General features: G+C 39.5%; 1 protein-coding gene across 2 annotated transcripts; it reads left to right on the top strand.

Annotated features, from left to right (window-relative positions):
* The first annotated feature begins 7176 nt into the window (after positions 1-7176).
* Positions 7177-26826, top strand: ITM2A (integral membrane protein 2A). 2 transcript variants are annotated; one of them, XM_067548358.1, is made up of 6 exons: positions 7177-7318; positions 16719-16850; positions 17138-17326; positions 20191-20301; positions 22070-22220; positions 25742-26826. In XM_067548358.1, the coding sequence occupies exons 1-6, from the start codon at positions 7235-7237 to the stop codon at positions 25828-25830; spliced, it is 756 nt and encodes a 251-aa protein (XP_067404459.1). In that variant the 5' UTR covers positions 7177-7234; the 3' UTR covers positions 25831-26826. The 2 variants fall into 2 exon arrangements, with proteins under 2 accessions (XP_067404459.1, XP_067404458.1); XM_067548357.1 differs by lacking the exon at positions 7177-7318 and adding an exon at positions 12738-12898.
* The last annotated feature ends 177 nt before the right edge of the window (positions 26827-27003 follow it).

Below are 27003 nucleotides of genomic sequence, written 5' to 3'. Positions count from 1 at the left end.
AAGGTGGGTTCTACTTGAGTCAGAGGATGCATGGAAACACAGGGTGGCGAGGGGTGGGTTCCATGGAGTTGTGAGGTTGAGTGGGTGGAAATGCTGAGATTATGGTGAAGGGAAGTGATAGGCGAGGGGCTGCCTAGAGAAGCAAATGCCTGAGGACACACACACACCTGTATATATATGGACGGACACACATACACATTTATTTCAACTGAGTTTGCTGTTAATACTCCCAAGTACATAGATTTGTGGGTTCGTAAGTTACTTATATATTTTTGGAGGTTGTAAATAATTCTCTTCTGTACTCTGTTCTTTATAAAGGCAAATTTCAGTGTTTTCTCAGTGGAACACAGCCTCAAGGACAGAGACGTTCTAAACTTTTGACTACTGAGGAAATAATTCATTAGCATTAAGAATACTCAGAAAAATCTCTTCATTCAAGTGATGTTTTGGTGACTGGAATAACTTGCATAAGGAAACCAAAGGGCAAAATGAATGTCAAAAAAGTGACACATACTGTTTCTCTAATTGCTATTGGTAGGCCCTTTTCCTCACTCTGCACCCATTTTCTCAGTTATCTTTCTTTCTCCACTGTTTCCATGTTCTCTTTTCTCCTCTTCTCTCTAACACCTCCTTTCTCCTTATTCACATTGAATAAGACTTGTTGAGCAGCTTCATTAAAAAAAAACTTCTGTGCAACATCCTCAGCTGAGTGATTTTGTTCAATATCCATAATGGAATCCAGGCGTGAGGCTGCACCTTCTCCTTTCAGCACAATAATTGAACAGAACTGGCCTCAGCTAATAGTAATCTCCAATATATTTTGAAATTGGCCAGAAACATTTCTGCTAATTAGTGTGAAAGTGCAATTGTATCTAATTACTAGAGCTGTGCTCCTAGAAAACAGTCCCAAAGATATTCCTATTAATTACCCTCTGTCACTTGTTTTATTCTCACTAGATTGTACTGGAGACATTGGGAGACCTTTCAATACTATAACTAGATCAGTGGCATCTTTTCAGACTAAAAGGGAATGTCCAACCCTAATGAAAATAGCTAACGTAGATGTTTCAAATGCTCCATATAGAGGATTCTTTGAAAATACATGTATTATGATAAGGGATATTCAGACAGTAAATTACCATAAAGACCTGCTTTACCTGTATCCTCCAAAGATCAGGACTACCTGAGGAAAATCCGTACCCATTTTTCTTGTAAAAGCTACATGAGATACTAATCTCCCCATCTTCTGTATATATATATTGCAGTACTGAGCATTAATTATATACATACTGTCTGGTATTGCATGGGCCAGCCTACTGGAGTAGTGACAGAGCAAAGCAATGTCACAAGGAACAAATCCATGATCATATCCAGAGCCCAATGCTTTGCTCCCCGCACCTGCAAAGTCAACGCACTCACTCTCTGAAAAATGTTTCTTGTCAGAGACCCTTTGGGTAACACACAGAGCAGCACAAACGCCAGAGGGATCCCATGAACACATCCATTCTATCCATTCTGCGGTGTCAGAAGAGAGAAGTTGCTGCAATGTAGAGGCATGAGGCAGGGTGTGTGTGTGTCGGGGGGAGGGGGGGGGGAATCCTAGGGGACCCTTTGTGACGCTGTCTTGAATGTGAGTAACCATTTATAGTATTATTAATACCAACATGACAAAACTGCCGTGATTCTTGCAAGAGATACCATGCAAGGTATCGATGGAAAAGTCATTATTCGCTAAGATTGATAAGCAGGTTTATATGTATGTATCAGTTTTGCAATACGAGTTCTAAATACGTATGGTATATTTGTATTTAAAACTTGTGCTGTGTTTCTGGGTGACACCCCCAGACAGGATGGCAGCAGCACTAAGCCCGTAAATGGCCCATCAAGCGAACTCAAATGTACAATGAATCTAGTGAAAGAACCTAGGGGCTTACCCCTTATGAGTCACCAGGGCATGTGACAACATGCCTATGGACATGGGACTCTGAGACTTTTCCATGTCCTGCGTTGTGTAGCTGTGTTTAGGACAAAGGAAGTACAAGCCTCATGGCAGAAACTATAAAATGCAACTGTAAAATCTCCATCTTGTCTTCATCCCTGCTTCCTGCCTTTGGATCAATTATTCAACATCTGAAGCTGCGAAACAAAGGACTGAGACCCATCCAGGTACCGGATGTACTCCAGAGGAACTGCAGAAGCCTGCAAACTCCACAAATCTGCTGAGAATCTGATATATATGGACTTTCAAGTTATTTGTATGTATCCGATTGCCTTGACCATATAACATCTCTCACCGTGTTTGTTTCTTTCCTTTTATAATAAACCTTTAGTTTTAGTTACTAAAGGATGGGCTGGCAATGTGGTATTTTGCGTAAGATCCAAACTTATATTGGTCAGGTAATGTGGCTGACCCTTTGGGGATCAGAAGAACATTTTGGTAAAGAGTTTAAATAACTTGTCTTTTTCTTGGATCTAGTTGCTGAGTGGGAGCCAGACACTGAAATGCAATAAAGGGGGTTGTGTATTTCTTGATAACCAGTGTGGGAAATCAGGAGCATTGTTTGTGAATGGTCTGGGAATCTAACTTCAGAGTTACCCACCAGTTCTGGGAGAATCTGCTCTCCTTTTGCAGCCTGCCCTGACCTTGGCATTTTCAAGTGAACTACCCTCCCTAGGCATGGACAGGTCATACCCCTCAATAATAAAAAGCACCCAGCTGCACTATGTATATAAGCAAGCACTAGAAAGACAGTTACCCAAGCTACCAGTCAGCTCTCTAGCAGGCAAGGACAGGATTGCTTGAATCAGTCATGTAAGAGAAGCCAAGATCAGCAGGTAGCAGCAGAGTGCTGATATCTGAACACAGTAGTCATGATAAAGGTTTAGGAATCAGACTCAGGATAGCACAATATCCGTATGTCAGGGCATGCAATAAAACGTGCAGATGCATACACTGGGACAGACTTTGAAAATTCATATTTGGGAAAAGGATGGAAACATCTTCTTCAAACATCCTCCTGGAGAATCTGAGGAAAATTATGTTTGGACTGCATTAACTTTCCTGCTGAGCCTCTCTTGGCTGTGAAATCCCCTTCATATACAGCAGCAGCAGTAGGCTGGGAATAGCTCTAATAAAGTCACCCTGCCACTGGCTTTGGAGAGCAGTGGAGCCTCTTCCCTTTGTGTAAATGGCCCTATATCTACAGTGAACCCCCAAGATCTGTGCACATTTCAAGGCCTTTGCAACTTCCTTGGGTGTAAGTCAGGGCAGAATTTGCCCCCTGTTTATCTGAGGGTTAACCACAGTAGAAAATATTACAACACAGCTGCTGCTGTTGTGAAAGCTCAGAAGCATTTTGTGATGATGAAATCCTGGCAACGACGGAAAAGCACAAACCTTCTAATAACCTTGTATGGTACTTTCTTTAGAACTAGTGGATCTCCAGCCCAAGAAATGGGACTTGTCAGTGGAAATAATTTTAGATATTAATGTGTTCTACCAGTGTATCTTATCCAAATATAAAACTGCAAGTACCAGACACATGCATTAGTTTGCTTGCATAGGGAGGTCAGAAATCTCTACAGAAACTGCTCTGCATTGTGTACGATCTCTGTATTTTCTATGTCCTCAGTTGTGCCACATAGGCAGATCCTGGTGTTAAAAGTGTTGCAGAGCAGCAAACAGGAGTATGGCCTCTGCTACACCCCTTCCAAATGTAGTTTATTCCCCCTACTGCACCGTTCCCACTCTGCAAACTTGTGTGGAGGGGAAAGGGCACTGCCTCTTCCCTGCACCCTCTGGAGCACCGTGTGCCCCCAGGGGAGTAGGGAGGGAGCAGTCCCTGTTTGCCTGGAAGGCAGGGACTGCAATTATGCCTGATCCTTACACAGGCTCCACAGTGGAGGGGACATCTACTTGCCTGCTTTCTCCCTACTGCACACACACTTATGTAAGGTAAGAGCCAAACATAATCTGGCTCTATATGACTAAATATATATTGATTAAATAAAGATGATATACACCTAATGTCAGCAAAATCATAATCAAAGCCAAAACCTTACCGCAAATCCGGAAGTAACTTTTGTCAGATATATTGCATGGCCTTTGACTCTTAATCATCTAGAAGTTCAAGGCTGACATACCTTTAAATACAGGATTTTTTGTATTGAATTATATATTCTGTGTGTGTGTGTGTGTGTGTATTCTCAGTAGTAAAATCCTGTATTTAATAGTAATAAATGAGCTGCAATTTAACAAGACAAAGAATGACCCAGCATCCAGCTTAACTCAGCGTTTACAGATTTGGTAGAAGAAGCTCCCCGGTAGATGAGAAAATTCTGCACTAATACCAGGCTGGAAAGGACACTGCCTCAGACCCACATGAAAAGCTGGTTGTTGGAATCATTAGTGGACCTGGGTTTAAAATCTGTAAAGATATGAAAGAAGAGTAAATCAGATCAGAGAGCAGCTGACATGCTGCACTGCCTTAAGGGCTAGCATAGAGCTGCACTTCCCCTCTATGCCTTGAAGCTATTGGAGGCATTGCCATTAACTCCTGAAGCTCCTGCTGGGCAATAGCACCCCAGAACCATCCCAACACAGGAGCCCTGGTTAAATAATATAGGTTAGCCCTTAGTGTCTTGTAAAATATTAGGTGGAGTATGTACAGTAGTGACTAGCCCAGTACAAGGAACATTCTGTTTTTATTTATTTTAATGACATGGTTCTCTATTAAGTGATGACTGTGATAATATTGTAATTTCAACCTTCACATTTGATTACCTCATTTTCAAATGGCTGATCTGAGCATGGCATATATTTCAATAATACATACCCCTGGCAACCTGGGACCCATTCAGACTTCAAGATTAATTTATTCCCTGGGGTGGTTAAGTGACTTGCTCAAGAATACACAGCAAATCAGTGACAGAGGTGAGATTAGAACTCAAGAATTCCTGGTCATATACTAATCTACTAGACAACATTGCTCTGCAAAGTTCATACTTGTTCTATCTTTTAGCCTCGATACAGAATAGCACTTAACCATGTGCTTAACATTGACTTAAATGAGACTGACATATGTGCTCAAGTGCTGTCCTTAATAGAGATGCTTTCCTGAATCATGGTCTTTATACAGAAATATGATAGAAGCAAACGTAAGAATGCTCTAGATTTTTCTAATTCTACTTCTTCAAAAACCTAAATATCATGCACTCTGCTGTCTGCTGGAAATGCAACACTATTAAAAATAGCATTGAAGTGTCTGCATCAAAGACTTCTTAAATCACCAGGTGTCTCCTAAGTATGAAAACAAATTCTATGAAGAGATTGCTTTCAACACAAAATTAAGATGCCACAAGTAACTTCCTGTATCATTATCTTGTATCAGATGGGTCCAAAACACTTCCTTCTTCAACTTTGTGGCTTAAAATGATGCAGAGAGAGTAACTTTACATTTCTTTAAAATTGGAAGCGTACACAGCCTTATACTCAAAACAAAATACAATGAAAGATCCGTTCTTTTCCCTACGCTTTGAAGAGAAGAAACTTGAGCCATACATGATAGCTTAGGTCTCAGACAACTAACTGTTATCCTTACACATGAACAGAAACCTGGCAACTTTGTTGTGGCTTTGCACCTCATAGCGTTGTGAGTCTCTTCACTCATGAAGATAAACATCACATCAGAGTGAAGCCATCATATGTTCTGTTCCTTAGCAGAAGACATGCACCTCATGTGCAACTTATTTTACTCTGTGTAGATAAAACACAAACAAATGTTTTAACTGAACATGATTGTACTGCAAGATGCTGTTATGACAGGTGTTTTGTGGTATTTCTATTTTTGACATTTCAGATTTAAAACAGATTAAATACAAAAGACACCTGTACTCTAAAAAAAGCACATGAGCTGAGAAGGATAACCCTTCATTTACCATCAGAGTTTCTTATTTAGGGGTTCATATCCTTTCATTATTTAAAACAAAGCAGAAATGCAGTGTAACTGATTACAATAACTGGGGATGTATTCTCACCCAGATGCAAATAAGCAGGCATTAATGAACTGAAATTTGGTAAGTAAGTTGCCCTTAGAATGAAAAATAGTCTTTAAAAAAAAGTCATACAAATTGGTTGTATTTGTATGATACCTAAAAATGAGTTTGTTTTTCTTCAAACCCTTTTTGGGAAACCTCTATTCAAGAATTAACTGGAGACATGGAAAAATTGTGCTGCCTGTTGAAGGGAATTTATTCATGTTGGCAGAATCATATAATTGTGTTTATATATTTTCCATTAAACTATATCCTTTTGATTTAAAATATAGCTCTGCATGGCTAACAAAACCCTACTGAAATGTTTGCCAGACACTCCTACATTTTTCATCCCAGTTCTGCAAACTTCTCCAGGTCACTAGCTTCATATCACAGACTTAATTGAATAGGCTACTTTGTAGACTGTTTCTCAGCTATACTTGTAAATGAGGATGTAGTGTGTATGAAGTGTTGTAGACCGATCCATCATTAATGACATATTAATAGATATAGCTATGCAATATGCAAAAGAAGCAACATCGTGCAGCAAAAAGACAGGAAAATCAGATTAAATGAGAGTTCTTATTTACCAGGCTGCCTGTAAAGTTTTGTCTACAATGAGAAAATTAACCAGCGTTGGTCTGAGTTTAACAGCAATTGTAGACAAGAACCAACCATGTTCAGTATTGTTGCAGACAGTGCAGTCATACAATGATGAACGTGGTTTGCCCTTGTCTACACTTGCAGTTAAATCAAGTTCAAGCTTCACTCCTAGCTCAATTATATTGTCAGCAACAGGTAATTTTCCTTGTGTAGACAAGAGAGGCCGGACACTGAAAATACCTCCAGTGGCAGAGTGCAGATCTTGTCACTTGGTTGCACTACATTCCAGATAATTTGGGCAGCAGTTAAACAAAGCAGCCACTCTCTGGGCTAAAGGTGAGACACCACACTGTAGTTGTTCAAGCAAGTGGAGCAAAGAGACGACCAAGGATAAAAGGGTGGGGTTAATGCCACTCTCCTTCCCATTTAGGGAGTCCAAGAGGACAGGCCTTTGCTCAGCCCTAGGGCCAGGGGGTGGAGAAACACTTGGCGTCAGTCTAAAACAACCCCCACCCTGGTCAACACACAGAATGGTGTTGACGAGACATGGAGTGAGCCGCGTCCAACCCACCTCAGCCAGAGGGAGAATTGCTGGGGCATGGAGCCATTGAGGGTGGTTGTAGGGGGAAATGTAAACGAGAGAAAAAAAGGGGGACCTCAGAAGACACCCCTCAATGCAAAGGTAAAAAACTGTGTCCACCAATGTGTATCTGGTCAGTTCAGCAGGAGAGATCTTGATCTTTTGGTGTTTCTTGGGTTTCCTCTAAGAATAACATTAGCAATGTTTATTTTGATTGCCAGAAGAGATTCTGGACCTAATTCGACTCTGATGAAATTCCATTGACTTCAGTAGAACTACATCGGAGGCTAATTTGACCCGGTTATCATTCCTGATTGCGGCTTGCTCTGCAAATTTTTGGGAGTTTTGGAATCTCTTGTGGAGTTTTATCTTGTGAGTCAATTGCTGTGTGGGCAGCCGAGTTCCTATTCAGTTTTCAGTCTGCACACAGTCATTAGAGGATTTGTTTTTTCACTCTGTTGCTTAATCAGTAACCACCTCTTCTTCTCAGTCTCCTTCAAACTTGCCCTTCTGCTAAATAATTCCACAGTATGTCACTGCATACAGAGAAAATGGATTCCTGTGACTTTCCCCTAAATGTAAATAGGTTCTTTTCTCTTTAACTTACTTTGTTGTTGTGTTTCAACAACAATCCAAAGATAACTACATTTTCTGAAGAGACCTTCAGTACAAATTATATCCATAAACTCCTTAAAATACTAATAATAACCTTTTTGTCAAAAATATTAATCCATTCCCAGTGCAACAAACACTTCAATCAGTCATGGGAGTAGGTGGAGAGATTGACACATAGTAAAATTACTATACAGAAATAGGTATCCTCAGTAATAGTTGCAACTGAAGTGGGTCAGTAATAGGCCAAATTCATCCAGTCATAACTTCATTGAAGCCAGTGGGAGTAATCTTCCCTGACAATAGCTTACATTAAAGAGACAATGTGGGTGAGGTAATATCTTTTATTCTGTGGGTGAAAGAGACAAGCTTTTGAGCTTATAGAGAGAACTTATTCAGGTTTCTGTGTAAGCTTGAAAGCTTGTCTCTTTCACCAACTGAAATAGGTCCAGTAAAATACATTACCTCACCTTCCTTGTCGCTCTAATATCCTGGGGATCAACATGGCTACAACAACCCTGCAAATAGCTTATATGGGCAGCCCCGACAACAATCAGTTTCAGATTTAAAAATATGGATGGAATGCTTACTGGGAGTCTTGGAGTGAGAGAGAGAGAAAGGGTCTAGGGTCATTGGTTAGGGAATGAGACAGAAAGTATCAGAGCTGGGCAGGAAGAAAGACAGGATGAGGGAGTGAAGCTGGAAAGAGAAGGAGGAAAGACTGGGGAAGAGGGATGGAAAAGGATAGGAGGCAAAGACAGATGAAATCTCAAATGTCTGGATAAACACAGATTGAATCATTCATGTTTATTGAGTCTTATTTGTAGCAAACCTTTGAGGGTCTCCCATTGCTAAGCTCACTTTATCACCTTAGTAGTGGCCCTTTAATTTTTAGCAACCGGCATATACAAATTCATCATTGTTTAAGATTTTGCTAATTATTCCACTCCTAAGGATCTTTAAGTGATAACAATATCTTAAATTTTAAAATGATTATTTATTATCATTTATATTATTATTCATTATTTGTTTTGCGGAAGCATCTAGAGCTGGAATGAGCCTCCATTGTGTTGGGCACTGTACAGATCTACAGGAAAAAATCACCACTGCACGTGGCAGCTTACATTATGTAATGTACATTGTGAATGCCAATTCCATACTGATTGAATAAGCAATTTGAGATCTAAATATCCAATGAGGCCCCAGTCCAGCAAAGCACTTAAACACACACTTAACATTAAGCATGCGAGTGTCCCATTGGAAAGTTAAGCATGTGCTTACGAGCTTTGCCAGACTGCAGCCCTACTCACCAGTTTTGTTTGAACTATAAAAATAAAAATGAATCAAGATTATGTACTTAAATAGTATCTTCTATGCCAAAATCTCAGTGTTTTACAAACATTAACAAATGGTGCATCATACTATCTCTGTAAGGTAAGGAAATAGCTTCATTTTATATATGGGGAAACAGAGGCAAAGGGTTAGAATAGGTAAGAATGGGTTTTAAGGCATGTTTTCTAAAATCTTTCTTAAAATAGTGTAAAAACCCCTTCACACTAAAATAATTGTAACACTGTTTAGGCTGACCTGAGAGGATGGGCCAAACCATGTTAAACTGTTTTTAAAATCCATGCTTTAATTTAAATAGTGACAATGTTTAAAACTATCTTAAGAAACTCAGTTCCCATGCCACTGTAGATGGTGCCAAAGAGAAATGAGTCACAGGAGCAGTAATGTCACTGATCTACAAGACATAATAAAATCTGTTTAGTTTAGTATATATGGCAATGCTACTCTAATGTCAGAAATACCAGCTAGATAAAAAGGATAATTTAGATTTTCTTGCATTTCAAGGTGATAAAAATGATCTCAGAGTAAATACCAGTAAAACTAGAAATAAGGTATCTGGTAGAAAGAAAATAAAAATAACATGGAGTTTGAAAAAAAATAGATGATATACTGGTCTAGTTATCTTGGGATTTTGTTTACTTCAGGATTGGATTGGAGCCAACAAATTGGGAAAGTCTGAAGGCAAGTGGAAGCAATGCCTAGTGGAATTATCGGATTCAACAACAGTTTTGTAGTCGAAGGGCTGAGGTGGCCTTGGATAATAGTCAGATCCCCAATATTAATTGATACAGTAGATTGGAGCTTTAAGGTCACCAAAGAATTGAATTTCCTTATGTACATGTTCCTCAGCATGGGCTTGACTGCCCTAATGCTAATGTCCTGGATTGAAAGTGCTTTACAAAATGTGATCAGATTAATTGATTTAAACATAGTTTCATATTGGAGGAGGATTTGGTGTCTGAGCAGAGAGAGATTACTAGGTGTGTGTCAGGATGCGAAATGGGTGAAATGGATAAAATAAAAATGATATCTCTGCACATTGACCTTTTTTAGAAATAAATTTTTGTGGAAGTTCTGAAATGTTATGATAAATGGTTACTTTACATCTGGTTTCAGGCAGAGACTGGAAGTAGAAATGCCAAAAAATCTCATAAGGAATTTTGTGAGATTTCCAGCTTAGTTTTGCAAATCCAAGAAGTTTGGATAAATTTCAAGAAAGCCTTTAGACTTTTGGGTGCTTACCTGAGCACTGAACTTCTTGAGGTGCACACATCTCAGGTTATGAAGAATATGGAAATTAGAGAGTGATCAAGTTGAGACATGCAAATAAATGTCCTGATAAATTGTTTGTCTCTTAGTTTTATCATTGTGGAGTTCTGCTGTCTTATCAAGAAACGTAAGAGTATTCTCTTTCTCAGACAGAGAATAATAGATGCTGAATGAGAGATAGATAAAGCTAATTTGGGTACGAAATACTAAGCATAATGAAATTGTACTAGATAAAGAACATGAAAATTATTCATATAAAATATAAAATTCCAGTTTACAAGTAGAGTATATGAGAGTTTGACTTTATGCAGATCATACAGTTGCAGCAAAAGGAAAATGAACACAGCAGTGGTACCTTTCTGTAACAGATTTATCTAACCTGTTTTTGGAGATGTTGCTTTTTATCAACTTTGAGGGGAACATGTCTGATCCCATTCTTGACGTGCTAAAGCTAGAAATGAGAAATAAATCCCTAGCTGGTTACCTAGTGAAAATGAGGAAAGACTGCATGTTGTGATGGGCACGCTTAGCAGACCCAGACAGGTTAAATGACTATAAAAGATTTCATCATCCTCCCTTGAAGTCAAAGGCAAAATTCCTGTAGATATAAAAGGAAACAGCATCATGCCAGGATCTTGAATGGAAATAACACTGATATAGCTTTCTGTAGAATAAGAGGAATATGTCTGTTGGAATGCACCATTCATTTTGTTTACACTTGTAGGCCTTAATGATTGCAATATTTGCATAGTAATTAGTTCTGTTTAATTATGATTAACTGGTTAGGATGGCTCAGTGATCTAAACATTAGATCTGAAATATCTAGACTCCCTGCTGGAACCAAACGGTCAAATTCCAGCAGGATTGACTCACACCTTCATCAGTCTAAAATAGGAGTTCCACGTGGTTTGCTCCATGAGGGTGTTTCACATGAGGCATTGAACACTGATGTGTGGTCTGCTCTGTGTGGCCATTAACAGTTCCTTCATGTGAAAGGGTGTCACTCAGGTATATTTTATCAAAATTTTCCTCCTCCCCTTGTTGTGCAGCAAGGTGCCCTGCTGGCTGCCACCACCCATGTCTGCTTTTCATTGGTGAGTGATGTGATCCCTATGTACTAGTAACCTATTATATACATGTGTGTGTGTATACTGACTACCTGTATATACACAACACACCATACTATACCAAAGAGCAGTATCACTCCCAATGAGTGATGTCTTCCTCCTGTCATCTTGTCAGGCCAGAAATCTTGTCTTTCTATGGCTGGTAAAGTGCCTCACACAACTGTGGCACTATATAAATAAATGACACTTAATACTGAGGAAAATGTTTGTAAAACACTCCTGCATGGGAGGAAAGTTGCTTAGAGACAGAGATCGGGGGCCTTGCTGGCAGGTTGCAGGGCAGGTTCAAGGCTCAAACAGTAAGCCTTTCTCAAGGCAGGGATAGGAGAATGAGAATTCTCATTTGTTAAACGGCTATATGCACACACACATGGTGTTGTTATATAACTAATGGTGAGTATGTCTGCCTAGGAGCCTACCTGTCCACTGAGGATTTCCCATAGCCACCCCTCACTGTAGTGCCAGGGCTCCTCCCATACAATCAATGGTATAAGTCAAGTCCCTAGTGGACTTCATGGAGTCTCGGGCCCATCTCTTTGGGGTCAAAACTCTGCTTGGAGCAAGGTTTTCTTTTTTTAATAATTTCCTCTCCTGGGTGCAGGGCTGACAGGGACAAAGGGGGTGCCAGGCTGGGGCTGTCATTCTTAGGGCCCAAATGCCTTTCCCCAGGAGGAAGGAAGGTGGCAGCACTTGCAGGCTTAGGCCCTGCTTGAGAGCAGCGGCTGACGGCGACCTGGGCCTGCCCAGCCTGAGACGTGCAAACAAGCCAACCCGCCTCACCCCAGCACAAGGCGGTGGGTGTCTTGCAGCGCGTGATGGTGACTGGGGTAGTCCCGTCCGGGCAGGAGACGGGGTGGGATACGTTAAACTGCGGAGCCCAGAGGCCGGAGCCCGTGTTGGCCTGGCCAGGCCAGACACAGGCGGCGGCGGGTCCGTTGTGACGCGACGCGCCCGGCCCGCTCCCGCAGGGGGCGCCGCTTCGGCTTCTCCATTACTCCCTTCCCCCCCAGGCCAGGCCAAGCCAAGCCAAGCCAGCTAGTGTAGCTTGACTGCACGTGCACGCGCAGAGTGTCTCCGCGCCGCCCGCGCGCACGGACTCGCGGCGGGGGCGGGGCGCGCACTGGCTCCTCCCCCGTGGCGGGGCGGGCTCTCTCATCAGCGGCGGCGCTGGGGTGACGGTCAATCAGGGAGGAGGGTAGCGAGCGTTAAGCTGCGCAGCACGGAGTAGGCTGGCAGCACCATGGTGAAGATCGCCTTCAGCTCCCCCTTCGCCCAGAAGGACGAGCCCAAGAAGGATGCGGCCGAGGCGCTGGTGGCCGACAAGGTGCGGGATGGGCTCTGCGGGGAGCGGGCCCCCTCCGCCGAGGAGCGACGAGGGGAACCTGGGTGCCGCCATCTTCATGCAATGCTGTGCTTTGCTGTGGCGGCCGGGGGCGGACACAGCGCCGCCCCCCCCCCCCCAGCTAGGGGCTAAAATGGCGGGGGCCGAGGGCGTCCCCTACCTAGATCTCGCCTACTGGGGAAGGGGGGGGTTATCTCCCCATGTCGCCCTAGGGGGAAGCGGGCCCTCCCTACGCGGGGGAGGTGCCTGGTCTGCCCCACAGCGGGGCGGGGGCTCCCAGGGGCGTTGTTTTCTGCGGCGGCCTCGTCCTGCCCGGGCCCTTCTTGCGGCGGCGTGGGATCCATTTTGTGTGTGTCGGGCGGGGGGTGGCCGGTGTTATTGTTCCAGTCTCTAATGGAGGCTGCCAGGCCGAGCCCGAGCTGTGCGGGGCCCGCTGCGCTCTGGCCTCACCACAGCCATTTGCTTTCCGCTCCCCCCGTCTGTTGTGATGGCGTCACACACGGCTGGCCGGGCAGCGGGCACCCCCGGCGGGACCAGGGAGATCTCTCCTGCCCAGCGAGCCCTTGCAGGGGTGACCTACGGCAGTGCCCCGCTGCTGTATAGCCCCGCGTCACCCCGTCTTGAGCCCCGCACCCTCAACACCTTCCCCGAAGAGTGCGTCCGAGGCTCGCTTCCAAACCCTCCACGGGCTCGCCGCGCACAGCGTGCTCTCGTGGTGGGCCCTTTAATCCAGGAGCTGAGCTCCGCGTTAATGCCAGCCTCGGAGACTCTGGCTTGAACCTTGCACTCCTGTATAAGCGTCCATAGCGAAACTGGCACGGAAAGTGTTATGGAAGCAGTGAGCCGACTAGCTCAAGCGGTTTTGATTCTCTTTTTTTTTTAACCCAAATCACGTTGCTGGTCATAACCTACCTCGGGTGACGGAAAGAGGCTGTGTCTGAACACTCAGCTGCCACTTCTGTTTTATGCCAGATTTGTTGCCAGTTCCGAGGGCAGATGGCATTATTGTAAACTGTCTAGGGTTGTGGCATGTCTGCCTTAATTTAAGAACTCCCTTCCATAGAGAGCTTTAAGTAAAAGCCCAGGAAAGTATTCTGTGGGGGTTTTTTTTTTCCCTCCTTAATGAGTTGTCCGTATGGTTTATTATTCTACAGCCATTTTAAATATGTGGGAGGAATTTATTTTCTTAAATGATGTACTGTAAAGGGGGGGGGGGGAACTATTTTCTGCCATACTTTTGCTTTAGTCCACTGTAGTCTCAATCTCTGAGGTAACTAAAGTAGTAACTATGGAGAGGGATAATTTAGCACCTGGTAATTTGCACAGTGACACAACAGTTTAGAGGCTGAGTTCCCATCTATCCTGGACTTTTGCATATCTGAGGGGGAAAATACATGTTTCATGGGTTTACTATTAGAAATAGGGACCATATGTATAGTATATTCAACTGGTTCTCTTATATTTGGCCAAAAATATAATGGCCGTGAGACCATTTGTCCATAAATAACATTGTGGATATATATTTTTAATTCTCTTCAATATAAATTTCTTAACACAGTTGTGACTTTTTTGTAGTGCACACATTTTTTGTAATTTTTATGCCTTTTTTCTTGATTTCTCAAATAAATGAGATGAGCAACTTGTGATCTGAGCTACTTTCTGTTGACATATGCATTTCAAAAATATTATCGAACTAAATGACATACAGCCATAGATAAACTCTTCCCTCCAACTCCAGAGTGTAATGTAGCAGTCATTCTTAGAGGTGAGTGAATACCATGCAAATCCACTTAAATAAAAGTGAATTCAGTTTGGCTATGTTCACTTCCTTTTTGCGTTTGCTAGAATAGTGGAAAGCAAACAAGTTTACTGGCACAAACGTTTGCTGAAACAGCACATTTTAAGAGAGCACGAGAAAACGCTTGTACGCAAACCATTACTCAGATGTAAGAGTTCACACACGCCATCTCTGTCTTGACTTGTGTATAGTCCCCATAAACCAGCATAGCTAGTTTTTTCTCCATGATTACAAATTGAAAAAAGCACTCATCTAGATTGCTTAGGGTATCTTCACTACAATTAGAACCCTGGTATTCATTAACACACCAACATTTGATTTAAGTAATCATGTCAAAGGGTGGGAACTATGTAATGGTCTATGTGATACAGTATCTTGATAAAGATTGGCAGGTGCAAAATAAAACTGGCCTTAATAAATGTAAGCTTTCTTTAAAAAATGCTTTATTTTGTGCCACAGTCTAAATGTCCTTATGGTGAAACTGTTCTCACCATACACAAAATGAAATTAATTTTTAAAATAGTATTTTTCAACCATCTACTAGTGGCCATCTTGCTGAAGCAATACTTGTTACACCAATAGTATGCAAGCAGAATGTTGGATAAACCAGCATCTGACATAGTTTAATATCAGAACAAAAATGTCTGTTAAACTAATCACTTAAGAGCTAGGTCCTTGGATATGAGAAATTTCAAGTTTGTGCTCAGCAAATCATGGATATCCCTTTTAAAAAAGGAAATCAGTAATATTCTGACAAAAAGCCCTTTTAATGTCTTTGTTTGTTTGTATTCCAGTAGTGGCTAGGGGTCTCAGTCATGAATTAGGGTACCATTGTGCTAGGCATTAGGCACAAACAACAGATGGTTCCTATCCCAAAGAACTTGCAATCTAAGTAGTAAACTTTTCCTGTACTAACATGCTATGGGAAATTCAACATATTTGTTTTTGATGTTTTGATACTCTGTTTGCTCAGCATATGCTGTTGGGCGTGCAATTGGCAAACATGACTAAAAGGACACACAGTCAGCTTAAGATAACACTTATCTGAGATGTTTGCTTCCATTCCTTATAAGTAACTCCTACTGTTACTTCTCTGAATAAAAATGCTTTTCGCATTTGTTATGCATTTGGCAACTCTGTTAAATAGCCCATTTCCCAATTGTAGGGTGGTCTTATACAGCAACAGGAGAGAAGAACGCATAAAGAATTGGAAAAGGTTACTGTAGAACCACAATAACTGGCATGGGATTAGGTGTAAAGGGATGACAGATATTTATATGGCATATGATGGCTTTATTTTGATGCAATCTCTTCTTGTCAGGAATAATTTTATGAAAGGAGGTCATTGTATTAAACAAAAAATATGGTTTTAAAGTTTTTGACTGATGAAAAAAATGATCTTGCCTGCTGCTTTAAAAGCTTTTGAAATTTGCTGGCGTTTCTTCAGTTAAGAAATGTGACAGAAGGGTAGTTATACGCATGATGGTAAATAGGCAGTTGGAGTGTGGTCTCAAGCTCCTTAAATCTTGAACGTAAGACATAGCAATGAAATTTTGCATATTTTTTTAAATTGAGTTAGAAATGACTATTTAGGTTAATTAAAATGTTTTTTCCCCCCTATACTGTTAGTTTAATGTGGGCAATTATTTATTTTGAATATTCTGAAATGGAACAGTTTAACTTCAGAGGACAGGCCATTTTTGCCCAGTTCTGGTCAGAGAATGGGCTAGAATTGCAAGGGATTTCTGAAATTACTGCTATTTGCTGTATTTTACACTAAGAACACTTTCACTGCAATTGCTTTTTAAAAAATTGATCTTAAGTTGCTATGGCACCATACCAAAAAAACCTCTCTCAGATACAGCTTTTTTTCCCCATGATGCCCAGTGACCACCCCATGTGGATCATAGGTCAAGTTTGAGCACTTGAATTGATAGAATAAAGATGATTGTAAATTCAAGGCAACTAAATTGTGTCAAATCTCTCATCTCCTTTTCTATAAAGGATCCAGAAATTGCAACACATGGAAACGAAAATTCATCTGGAAGGTGTTTGTTGACCCTTTTGGGTCTTGCATTCATCTTAGCAGGGGTTGTGGTTGGTGGAGCCTGCATCTACAAGTACTTCATGCCTAGGGTAATGTAAATATTTATTTGTTGTTCAGAATAAATGTTTGGTTTTGTTAACTTTCATATTTTGACAACCCAAAAATAAAAACATAGCCTAATTGTAAACAGTAGGTTTATTGTTTATTACAATAGGATTTCTGTCATGGTGTTGATAGCTGAAATGAGTCTCAGGCCTTGACGCTTGAAGGTTGGGTAGAAAAGAACTACACAACTTCAGATTTAGTGTTAGATTAAAGTTTAAAAATAAAGTGCAACACCAAAAAATGACAGAGCTGACTTTTTTTTTATTTTTAGCATAAGGTGTATCGTGGAGAAATGTGTTACTTAGAAAATGAAAATCAGGATCGTGCTGTAGAACCATACTTCCTGCCCATTGCAGAAGAAGCTGATATTTTGGAAGATGATAACATAGCAATAATTGATGTTCCAGTTCCGAAGTTCTCAGACAGTGACCCAGCAGCTATTGTTCATGATTTTGACAGGGTGAGTTTAAAAGGGACATTTTAATGCTTTTAGGAAATGTGTGGCTTTACTACTGATGTGTCCTCTGGATTTAAATGTCAGTTTACTGTGACTTTGGTTCTGAGACCATATCCTTTCAGCTTGGCACCAACAATTGTGCATCTCACACTCCTAGTAATTAAATGTCTGTTGATAATCTGTCTCTTGGTATTAACAAACAAATCTTACTAGTCTAGATGTAAATTCTACCTACACTACTTTCTATTAAAACTGGAAGTCTTTTTCAATTAAATGAAACAGCTTCATTTAACAGAAAAATGGGATCAGTTGCTGTGTAATTTAAGCACAGTGTTCCATGATATATTTTGTAACACCTGGAAATGAATTGTGCTGAAATCCCAGCCAGCTGAAATTTTTATTTAACTTGAACTATGGAAAGGAAAGTTTTGAACCTGAATTAGGACAGGACAATAAAACTGCTAATAAAAATAAAATCTTTAGATATAAATCTTCTCTGCTTTTTAGCTGTGGTGCAGCAAAATGCAAACCTATGGGAAGGCCCATAGCACAAAACAAATGTCCAGTTTTTTTATTTTGTGGGTGTGGCAGAAAGGAAACTTCAGGCACATTCGTGTTGTAAATGTATTTAAAAGTAGTTGAAAACCAAGAACTGACAGAATTATTGGGCTATTCATATGTAGCTTCTCTAAAGCCTGGAGGTGTGGTGTAAATATATCACTGCAAAAGTAACAGAACCTTGTATTTAGCCTTAAATATACTCATCTTTAGATATGAAAGTCTCCTTTTCAAAAAAATACGAGTGCAGTCGTTCTCAAACTAAGTAACTGGGCTTCCTTTGAACTTTGGATCCCAATCAATTGTCTCCAAAACTGGTTTCTTCTTGTCAGCCACTCTGACATCAATTGAAATAGGAATTTTTGAAAATCCCACCCTAATTTCGCAAGGTTAGAATGTGGGAAATAGACCGTCTAAGAAAGAAGCGAATCTGGGAGTATGCCACCTTGAGAAAAAAATATTTGAAAATGTCTGCAATTTAATGTATTTCAGATGCCCCCCCAAAAAAACCCAAACAATTGCTTTTCAGAAGTGTGCTCAAGTTTGTTTTTATTCTTGGACAGTCAAGACTTTTGCAAATGAAATTTCAGCTTTTAGGGGGTGGGAGGGAACATGTCCTGGAATGCAGTAATTAAACTCCAACTTCTATGTGCATTCTTTTTTCAAAATCTACTGCTTGCATATCAGAGATATGCATATTGGTGTTTAACATTTCAACTTCCTGTTCTCCTTTTTCCTTTGTTTCTGTTGTGTTACTCCTCCCACTTTTCTTTATTTACTTTACCCTCTCTATGACCTTTGTGTACCTTTCTCTTTGTGATGTATTCTTGCCATACTTCTCCCCACATGTAGAATGTGTGCACACTTCTCTCTGTCTACCTCCAGTTTTGCATTTCTCTAAGGCAACTCATTTTAACCCCCCAGAGCCTAAAAACCTTCCCTTAGTTTTCCTTGGCTGTGAGGCTGTAAGACAGCTGCTTCCAATGAGCAGGGGCTGAATTTTCAGAGTACTGAAGTAGAATTCACTTCTGCTGAAGAGTAATAAAACTTTTTTCTTTCCTTTATATAATTTGACATGTCACTTTAACTGACAGTTTGGTTAACTTTTTTGTTCTCTTTCCTTCCTTAGTCTCATAATGTTTGCAGCTATTGGCTGCTAAAATCATGTTTCGGGGTAGGGTGGGGAAGGAGATGGATAATCGAAATAATGTGAATGTTTTAAAGCTGCTTTATGACCTGCTACGTTTAGCAGACCAATATAATGTTTTCACGTCACTTTTTCCAAGAACTGGATATCAAAAAGTCTGTCTGATAACGTGAGACAGTTTGTCTGTGCTTTCCTGGATTTGAGGGAGGCCTTCATGGTCGTATGTCAAGGAAGAGACTGAAAAAGGCTACAAACATTCTGTTTATTGATTGAAATATACCTGGACTAGAGTTGAACCTTCATTGAGTGTAGAAAACTCATGTTGGAATGCCTAAGGAATTACTACTACTAAAGACTTAGGAGAGAATTTTCTCTTTTCTTTTTTTAAACTAACTGGTACCAAAACTCACTCTTGTTTATGTAAACATATCATTTCTGTAAACAGAAATTGCTTTAAGTACTTAGAGGAGGCATTTATGGTTAAGGATAGAAAATTTTTTTTGGCAGGACCTTGCCATTTGTTTAAGAGACTAGGCAGCTTATGGTAACTTTTTAATGAGGTTCTGCAAAGTATTATGCATAATTATATTTCATACAATTACTCCAGCTATTTATATTGGTTACTACATTGCCCCATGAGGATTCTTTATCTTAAAGCTAATGGTACTGTAACGTAAGTGGAAAGTGATAAATCGGTGCATGTTTCCAGAAAACTAAGCCAGAACATGGATACGCTATTTTTGACTAGAGCCACATTTTAATTAGGCTTCTGTAATTACAAGAACACATCTTCAAGATACCAAGTCCTGTCCCTGATATTAATTGTATTTCTTGTCATAAGCTCCTTCACGGTAGGAAGACTCTTCCAAAGTCTGAAGGCTTATGCTTCTGTGGTCTGTCTTTCACTTCCTGTTTGGATGTTCTCTTGTGCGAGGTAGAGCTTTAGCCTTTTTATGTTCTGAAATGATCTACTATAAACTTACTTTTAGTTCTATCACTGCTTCTTCTAAAATTACTAGATGTTTTGAATATACATTGATCTTGGCCTGCTAGATTCCTTAATGAGTTTTGTTTTTCACAGAATCTGTCAGTTGTAATCATCGCAAATTAAGATAGCACTTGATTTTATTGAGAAAAGCTGTTAAATTTCTTTTCATAATAGCTTCTGACAGCTTATCTTGACTTACAACTGGGTAACTGCTATGTGATTCCTCTGAACACATCCATTGTTATGCCACCAAGGAATTTGATGGACCTGTTCGCAAAACTGGCGGTATGTACAAGTCCTTCACTACTTTGAATAGCACAGCTAAAGGAGTGATTTCTGATAACAAATGAAACTACAATTAAAAAGTTCTGTAGCAATAACTGGCCCCCTTCCCATAATTAAGCTTTTCACTCCCCTTCAGCTTATTATGTCATTGTGGTAAAGCTTCCTGGCCACTCTTCAATATGGCTTTTACCTGTTGAATGGATAGAGAACTTCAATTTCAGGGTAACTGCTCTCAAATACTAAATATCTAGCTTTAAGAAAGCGAAAAAATTGCAAATAGCAGATCTGGGTACTATGGAGAAACATGCAGCAGAATTTGGAAAATAGACAAATATTTGAAACGAAGTTGTTATTGGAATGATCATTTGTGTTGGTTAAGTAGAAACTTTCAGGAAAGAGCTGTATTTAATTGCTTTTCCAAGTTGTTGACCTCTAATCATTCACTGGAGTGCAGTTGTGAGCTTATTTCATGATACAATCTCAAAACCAGTTGCTTGGCAACTATGTTATTCTGAAACAAATTGGCACTTTCAAGGGACTCTGCTTTTTAGAGTTAAAATAAGAAAAACCTGATTTCTGCCTCCAAACAGATTATGAAATGGGGGTTAAACGTTCCCTGGCTGTGTTTTATGTAGATGTATTTTCAAAGCTATTGTAGACTCTCTGGGCAAAATGACGGAACATGCAATTTGATCCATACATACAGCTTGTTAAGTAAAGCAGTATATCTTTTCAACTTCATGAAGACATTAAAATTTCAAATAACCTAAATTTTGGGTTTAAAATGTTTGAATTTTAAAATGTAAACAGGAAACTGCTATTAATTTATTTGACTTGCTTTTAAATTTTAGGGTTTTTACCCAAAACCCAGAAAATCAAGTGGCCATTTGAAACTATTTAAAACTTCTTAAAATTCTGAATACTATTCAGGTTCCTTACAAACCAAAAAAAGGAAAAGTATCATGACAATGTAGTTAGTACTTCTGTTCAGAAAAAGAAACTTAAAGGCTATTGGTTTCTTGGTTTTGTTACTTGTGTTGGAAACCGTATTAACTGTTGCTAAGAAGTGACCATATGTGCATAGAAGCAAACTTTATTTGCTATGTAAAGATGTGTGTGTGTGTGTGTGTGTGTGTGTGTGTGTGTGTGTGTGTTTTGAAAAGAAACTGGGATCATAGTGTCTAATAACTGGACTAAAGGAATAGGATCATGTTTTAGCATATTGCACACTGCTCTTCTGTTCATGATCATGACTTTTCCTTACAATACCATATTCTCTAGTCCGCATATGAAGCTGCTGCTTCTCCAGAACAGTTATATCTGCCATGTCATTAATATATTTGGAAGCAGTAGCTGCACTGTTGTGTATTCATGGTATTGGGAGATAGTTTGCCTTCAAATAAGGAAAATACAGAAATACCACTTTTGAATAATGTGTGAGTGGAGTCATTTACTTAGTTTTTCCATGTGATTGGTTTGAGTAAGAGGGTCTACCTTCTAACTGCAACTTTCCTATTATAATACTCTAGCTAGTTTGAATTAATAACTTGAATCTGACACTTTATGATGGGTGGGTAATGTTAAAAATGAATCCCATTTTTTATTTAACAGTATAATGAATAGAATTACCACTTCTTACATTCCAGTGGTGGTCAAAAATACTAATTCTTTGGCATGTGACTGTCCAGAAGACTAGTGAAGTTTCTTAACAGAACATTTAATGAAAGTATTTAACACTCTTCTCTTTTTTTTTCTTTTTTTGCTAAAGACTGGTTCTTACTTGCCTCAGACTTATCTAATTCGTGAAGAAATGGTGGTAACAGAAAAGATTGATAATGTGTCTGATTTGGGCATCTTCATTTACCAGCTTTGTGTAGGAAAAGAGACCTTCAGACTACAGCGCAGAGATCAGAGAGCAGGTGAGTGTTTCCTCCAGTATAGACAATATACTACCTCAGCAGAGAGGGGAAATAGAAAACTAAAAACTTCACTTCAGAAACAAGTAGGTGTGAATGCCCCACTAAACAGGCTAATTCTTCATTTATCTACCTTTTATTTTAATCTAGTTTTGTTCCCCTTTAAAGATTTTTTGAGTCTGAAGATTTTTTTTCCTCTTCCAAATCTGAATGAGACCTGGGCTATTACTGGTTACAAAGCCCTCAGTCATATGCCCAAAATATCAACCTGAACATGCGTTTAATTTCACTCACTCATTTTAGTCAGAGGTCCTGAGACAGTCAAGAACATTTGGAATTTGAGAAACTAGTTTACATATTAATCTTGTTTTCAGGGTTTGGAGGGACATCTAAATTTAACAATCTAATGCTTGGATAATTGGGCTTCAGATAATAGGGGATTTCCCTTTAGCTGGTTACACTCTGACAAATTGTAGAATCTATTTTAGATGCCTGTTGTCACAAATAATGAAGGCTTGGAGGGAATCTTGAAATCTGAAATACAAATCCCTAGATCTGCATGGATACCAGTTGACTTCCATACTTTAAATCTAAACATTCTGATGCAAGATTCAGCTGCACCCAGACTAGAGCACTGCCACCTATTCAGGATTAAATTTGATGTCTGAGCTGTTTGAAGTGGGTCTGAATACACATGTGCCAACAAAGCCCTAATGATGATTGTAGCTTTCTGGTCATCACAGCTCTTTGAAGCACTGGAGGTTTTTTTAATACTAAAATTACTGTATGCAGTTCACAGTATAGTTAAGTCAATCCTTTCTAGACATTAAACCTCTGCATCCTAATATTTAGGGGTTGGTTAGAGGAAGTTGTTTGTCAAACACTGAACTTTTTCCAATTTTTTCCTCTGTCTGCGTGGGATTTTTTTTTCCCCTGCTCCATTTTATAGTGATCCTCCTGTCTGAAGTGGTCTGAAAAGGTATTCCTCCACAGCCTGTGATGCTATTCTTTGTGTCTTAAATTTGCAAATGCTTCTGGCCTGCACTGGCCAGGGAATAAGGGATCATACTAATTTATGCTGTCATTAGGTAACTGGTACAACTTTATCTTTTTGTCCCCTTCCTGCTCCAAGTTCACTGGAATTTTGCTTGTTCCTTTGATATTGATGCTATTGGCAGAATGAAACTTTGAAGGATCAGTTGTTTTGTTTCTGCTTCTGTTCTACTGACAGCAGTAGGGAAAACTTTATATATGGAAGTGGGGGAATCTCTCCTGAGAAGCCCAGAAATGTGAGGGAGAGGGGAAGAATATTAATTTTAAAGGCCTGGATGGGCATGCATTTTTTTTAGTTCAGATGGATGCTTTGTCCGAGTGAGTGGCTAATGCACTGAAGACTTTCAGTATAATCGGTTTTCTTTTGCTCTAGGGTATAGTGTTGCTGATATGCCATGCTAATGCATTAGCACTGACAGCAGGAGTTCAAATCTGCTTTTTACATGAGTTGCTTGCCTATAAGTCTTATCCAGGAAATAAGTAAAACCACTGTATTGTGGTACAACATATTGCTGTAATTAAGCTAGTTTGCCCGTAATATTTTTTGTGTGGGGGGAGGGAGAGGGGGGGAGGGTAGGGTTTAGTAAATGTACTGTTAAGGGAATTGCTTGGGTCTAAAACTCTCCAAAGAAAATCCTAGTCTAAAAGATAAATGTCTTGTCATTAGTATGCAGTAAATGCCTCCTGGGCTATGTTTAACCATAATACTAAAACTGATGAAAATCAAATGGTATATTCTCATTTTGCAAACACTACTTTTGGGGGAAGAGGAGAGGAAATAATGAGAAGAAACAAAAATCATGCACTTACTAGAGCTTCCATTCAGCTGTTGACTTCCTACATTTTCAAAATGATTGCCAGGCCTGATATTGGGGATTGAAGACACAATGCCTTTAGTTAAAGGTCCTTGACTTCTGGAGTTCATATCCTGGATTTGTTTGCTACTGACTAATTTGTTAACGCTTCAAACCATGTTGTTTTCCTAAGTTGCTTTGGGGGATCGGGGAACAAAGGAGGAGGGACAGTAGTATGGTTTTTGGCTTTCTTTTTCTAGTAAATTTTTAACTAATGAGACTGCAAATACCAGGCAGTTTTATACCCAGTTACAGAACTTCCCACAAACTTTCTACAAAAGCTATTATTTTAAAATAATTCAAAGTGAAGGCCAACCTTCTTGTCAGTTTCTCTATCTCAGCAGTATAAGCAGACTGTTAGCAGCTGGTACATGAGAGGAGATTTTCATAGAGAGACTCTTCTTGTTCTATGTGTTCTGTTAAACTATCCAAACAAAACTGTTGTTAATAGTCAGCTTCTTAGCTTTCATGAGGAATCTGACATCAGTGAGAGTACTCCACTAGGGAGACTGAATTTGATCAACCATTGCTTTGATCACAATACAGCCATGTTTTTCTTGTCCTTTTGGTCTAATCTTTTTTCATTAAAACCATGTGGGAGAATCAGTTTTGCTCTGGTCAGGGTATGCTGTTGATATGCACTGATAATGCTCTGTCAAGTCTTACGTATTTTATCCACTGTCAGTGGAGTGGTAATCAAGGGCATGATCATATTCCTATCGGTGAGTGGAAGTTTTGCCGTTTATTTCATTGCTCCTCTGGGGCCCAATCTCTGCTTTGTTTTGGTACAAGTTTGTCTGGCTGAACGAAAAAGGATAGTGTTCTGCAACACTCTCTCTGAACCCTGGAGGGGAAAGAGGAATCAAAGGGAGAACTGCCTTCAGGAGCTTAGAAGAGTTAGGAAGGGGGAGCTGTGGTTTAGTACAATGGCTCTCAACCAGGGGTATGAGTACCCCTGAGGGTACACAAGTCTTCCGGGGTACATCAACTCATTTAGATATTTGCCTAGTTTTATAACAGGCTACGTAAAAAACACTGGCAAAGTCAGTACAAACTAAAATTTCATACAGACCAAATGAGAAAGTAAGGTTTTTTTCAGTAATAGTCTGTTTTTGCGCTTTTGTATTTTTGTCTGTTTTTGTAAGCAAGTAGTTTTTAAGTAAGGTGAAACTTGGGGTATGCAGTACAAATCAGACTTGTGAAAGGGGTATTGTAGTCTGACAAAGTTGAGAACCACTGGTTTAGTAGATAGGCTTACGTCATGACCTTAATTTAGTGATAGTCCTTCAGAGTATAAGCTGCTAAGAGGATACTAGAAACAGAAGGAAATTTACATTTATTCATAAGTGGTATTTAACAAAGCTGTTTTAGTCCTAGTATGTCAACACAGCTCTGAGGATCCTGGGCTTTTTATATTTAATCAGCAGAAACAAGCTGTGTACAACCATAGTGGCAACTAACTGAATGACCTTACAATTAAATACTCAATAGTAGTGTATCTTGACAGACTAAGCTAGTCATATACTGCTATCTCCTAAGAAATATATAAATACTTGTAGCTATTTGTAAAGAACACAATCTTGTAGCTTGCTAATTTACTTTTTTTCTTCTACCCAGGTCTCCAGAAGCGCTCAGCTGAGAACTGTCACACAATCAGACACTTTGAAAATTCTTTTGTGGTTGAAACAAAGATCTGTCAACAGTGAAGCACTGGATGGAAAGTGACTATTTCACATCTTCATTAAGAAGTCTGAGCTTTACAGCTTGACTTCTAAATTAAAATGTGCAGTGATAATCAAAAGCCTTATTATGCATTTTCTTTGTATTGCTTGTATTTCAAAACACAAAATCACCATTTCAGCTTACTTTGATCCTTGGTATAACAGAATATTTTTAGTTGTCTTATGTGAAACTGAAATTTGAGGAGTTTAGAAGAAACGTGATAACTTATCCATTGAATGTGTCTGACTGAGAATATTCTGGGAATGGCAGAAAAATAAATATAAAATGTCAATTGATTCCTTGGCTGGAATCAATTCTTATACATCTTTTGATTTTTCACAGAATGATTAAATTAATGTATTAATAATCTGTGGTTTGCACATTTAGTGTAGTTTTGTAGAATTGCTCTGCACTCAGTTTTCTGGTAGAAAACCTTTTAACATTTATTGTTCAAGGTTTGTTTTAACTCCCAGGTGTGAAGCATGTAAAATCTAACCTCAGTGATTATAAACCTCTAACATTGCTTTTCTCATTTTGTGCAATTACTGTATTGAACTTGTATGTATATTTGGAACCTTTCCTGAGTTTACATTTTAATTCTTTATTCTTTTGTTTGATTTTTGTGGTATTTAGTTGTCATAGATTCAGTAGTTGCTCTTTAAAGTTTGTCAGTATTTTGGTTATAAATTGGTTTATCTTGTAAGCTGCCTGTTTCATGAAAACCTCTCTTGGTATGGCCCAGTTGTGGATGTGACCGTAGCTGTAAATTTAACTACTTTGGCCTGTACACAAACTTTTTAGATCAGAACTTTTTATGAGCAAGTAGCATTATTACTGCAGAGTATTGTTTCTTGTTAAGAACTACAGTATAAAGATGAAAAAGAGTTGCTAGAGTGCAGCAGATTCAAAGCTTGAGTCTGTTTTAAGGGACTTTATATTGGCATAAATCCTGCAACCTTATAATAAATGTTTCTCTAGAACTGTGGTGTTGGTCTTAATTCATGACACTTTTAAAGGAGTGGATGAGTGTACCATAATGAATGAGGTGGAAGGGAATTAAAGAGTACTCTCAGCTTGATTTTTAAAAAACTGCAAAGATGGATACAGCTTTATGAAGAAAACTCCTTTGTCTGCCTAATCATTCTTTCCCTCTAATA

Source organism: Emydura macquarii, unplaced genomic scaffold (genome assembly GCF_026122565.2).
Source record: "Emydura macquarii macquarii isolate MOO-44397 ecotype Brisbane River unplaced genomic scaffold, CSIRO-AGI_Emac_v2 contig_1253, whole genome shotgun sequence".
NCBI classification, from domain to species: domain Eukaryota; kingdom Metazoa; phylum Chordata; order Testudines; family Chelidae; genus Emydura; species Emydura macquarii.
Note: the sequence above shows the minus strand (reverse complement) of the source record. Positions and strands in the feature narration are given on the sequence as shown.

Bases quoted from the DNA above. Each gene is read 5' to 3' on its own strand.
- ITM2A (XM_067548358.1), top strand. From the start codon at position 7,235: ATGGAGCCATTGAGGGTGGTTGTAGGGGGAAATGTAAACGAGAGAAAA. The intron at 7,319-16,718 runs GTAAAAAACTGT...TTTTCTATAAAG, and splicing joins AGACACCCCTCAATGCAAAG to GATCCAGAAATTGCAACACA. The intron at 17,327-20,190 runs GTGAGTTTAAAA...TTTTCATAATAG, and splicing joins TTGTTCATGATTTTGACAGG to CTTCTGACAGCTTATCTTGA.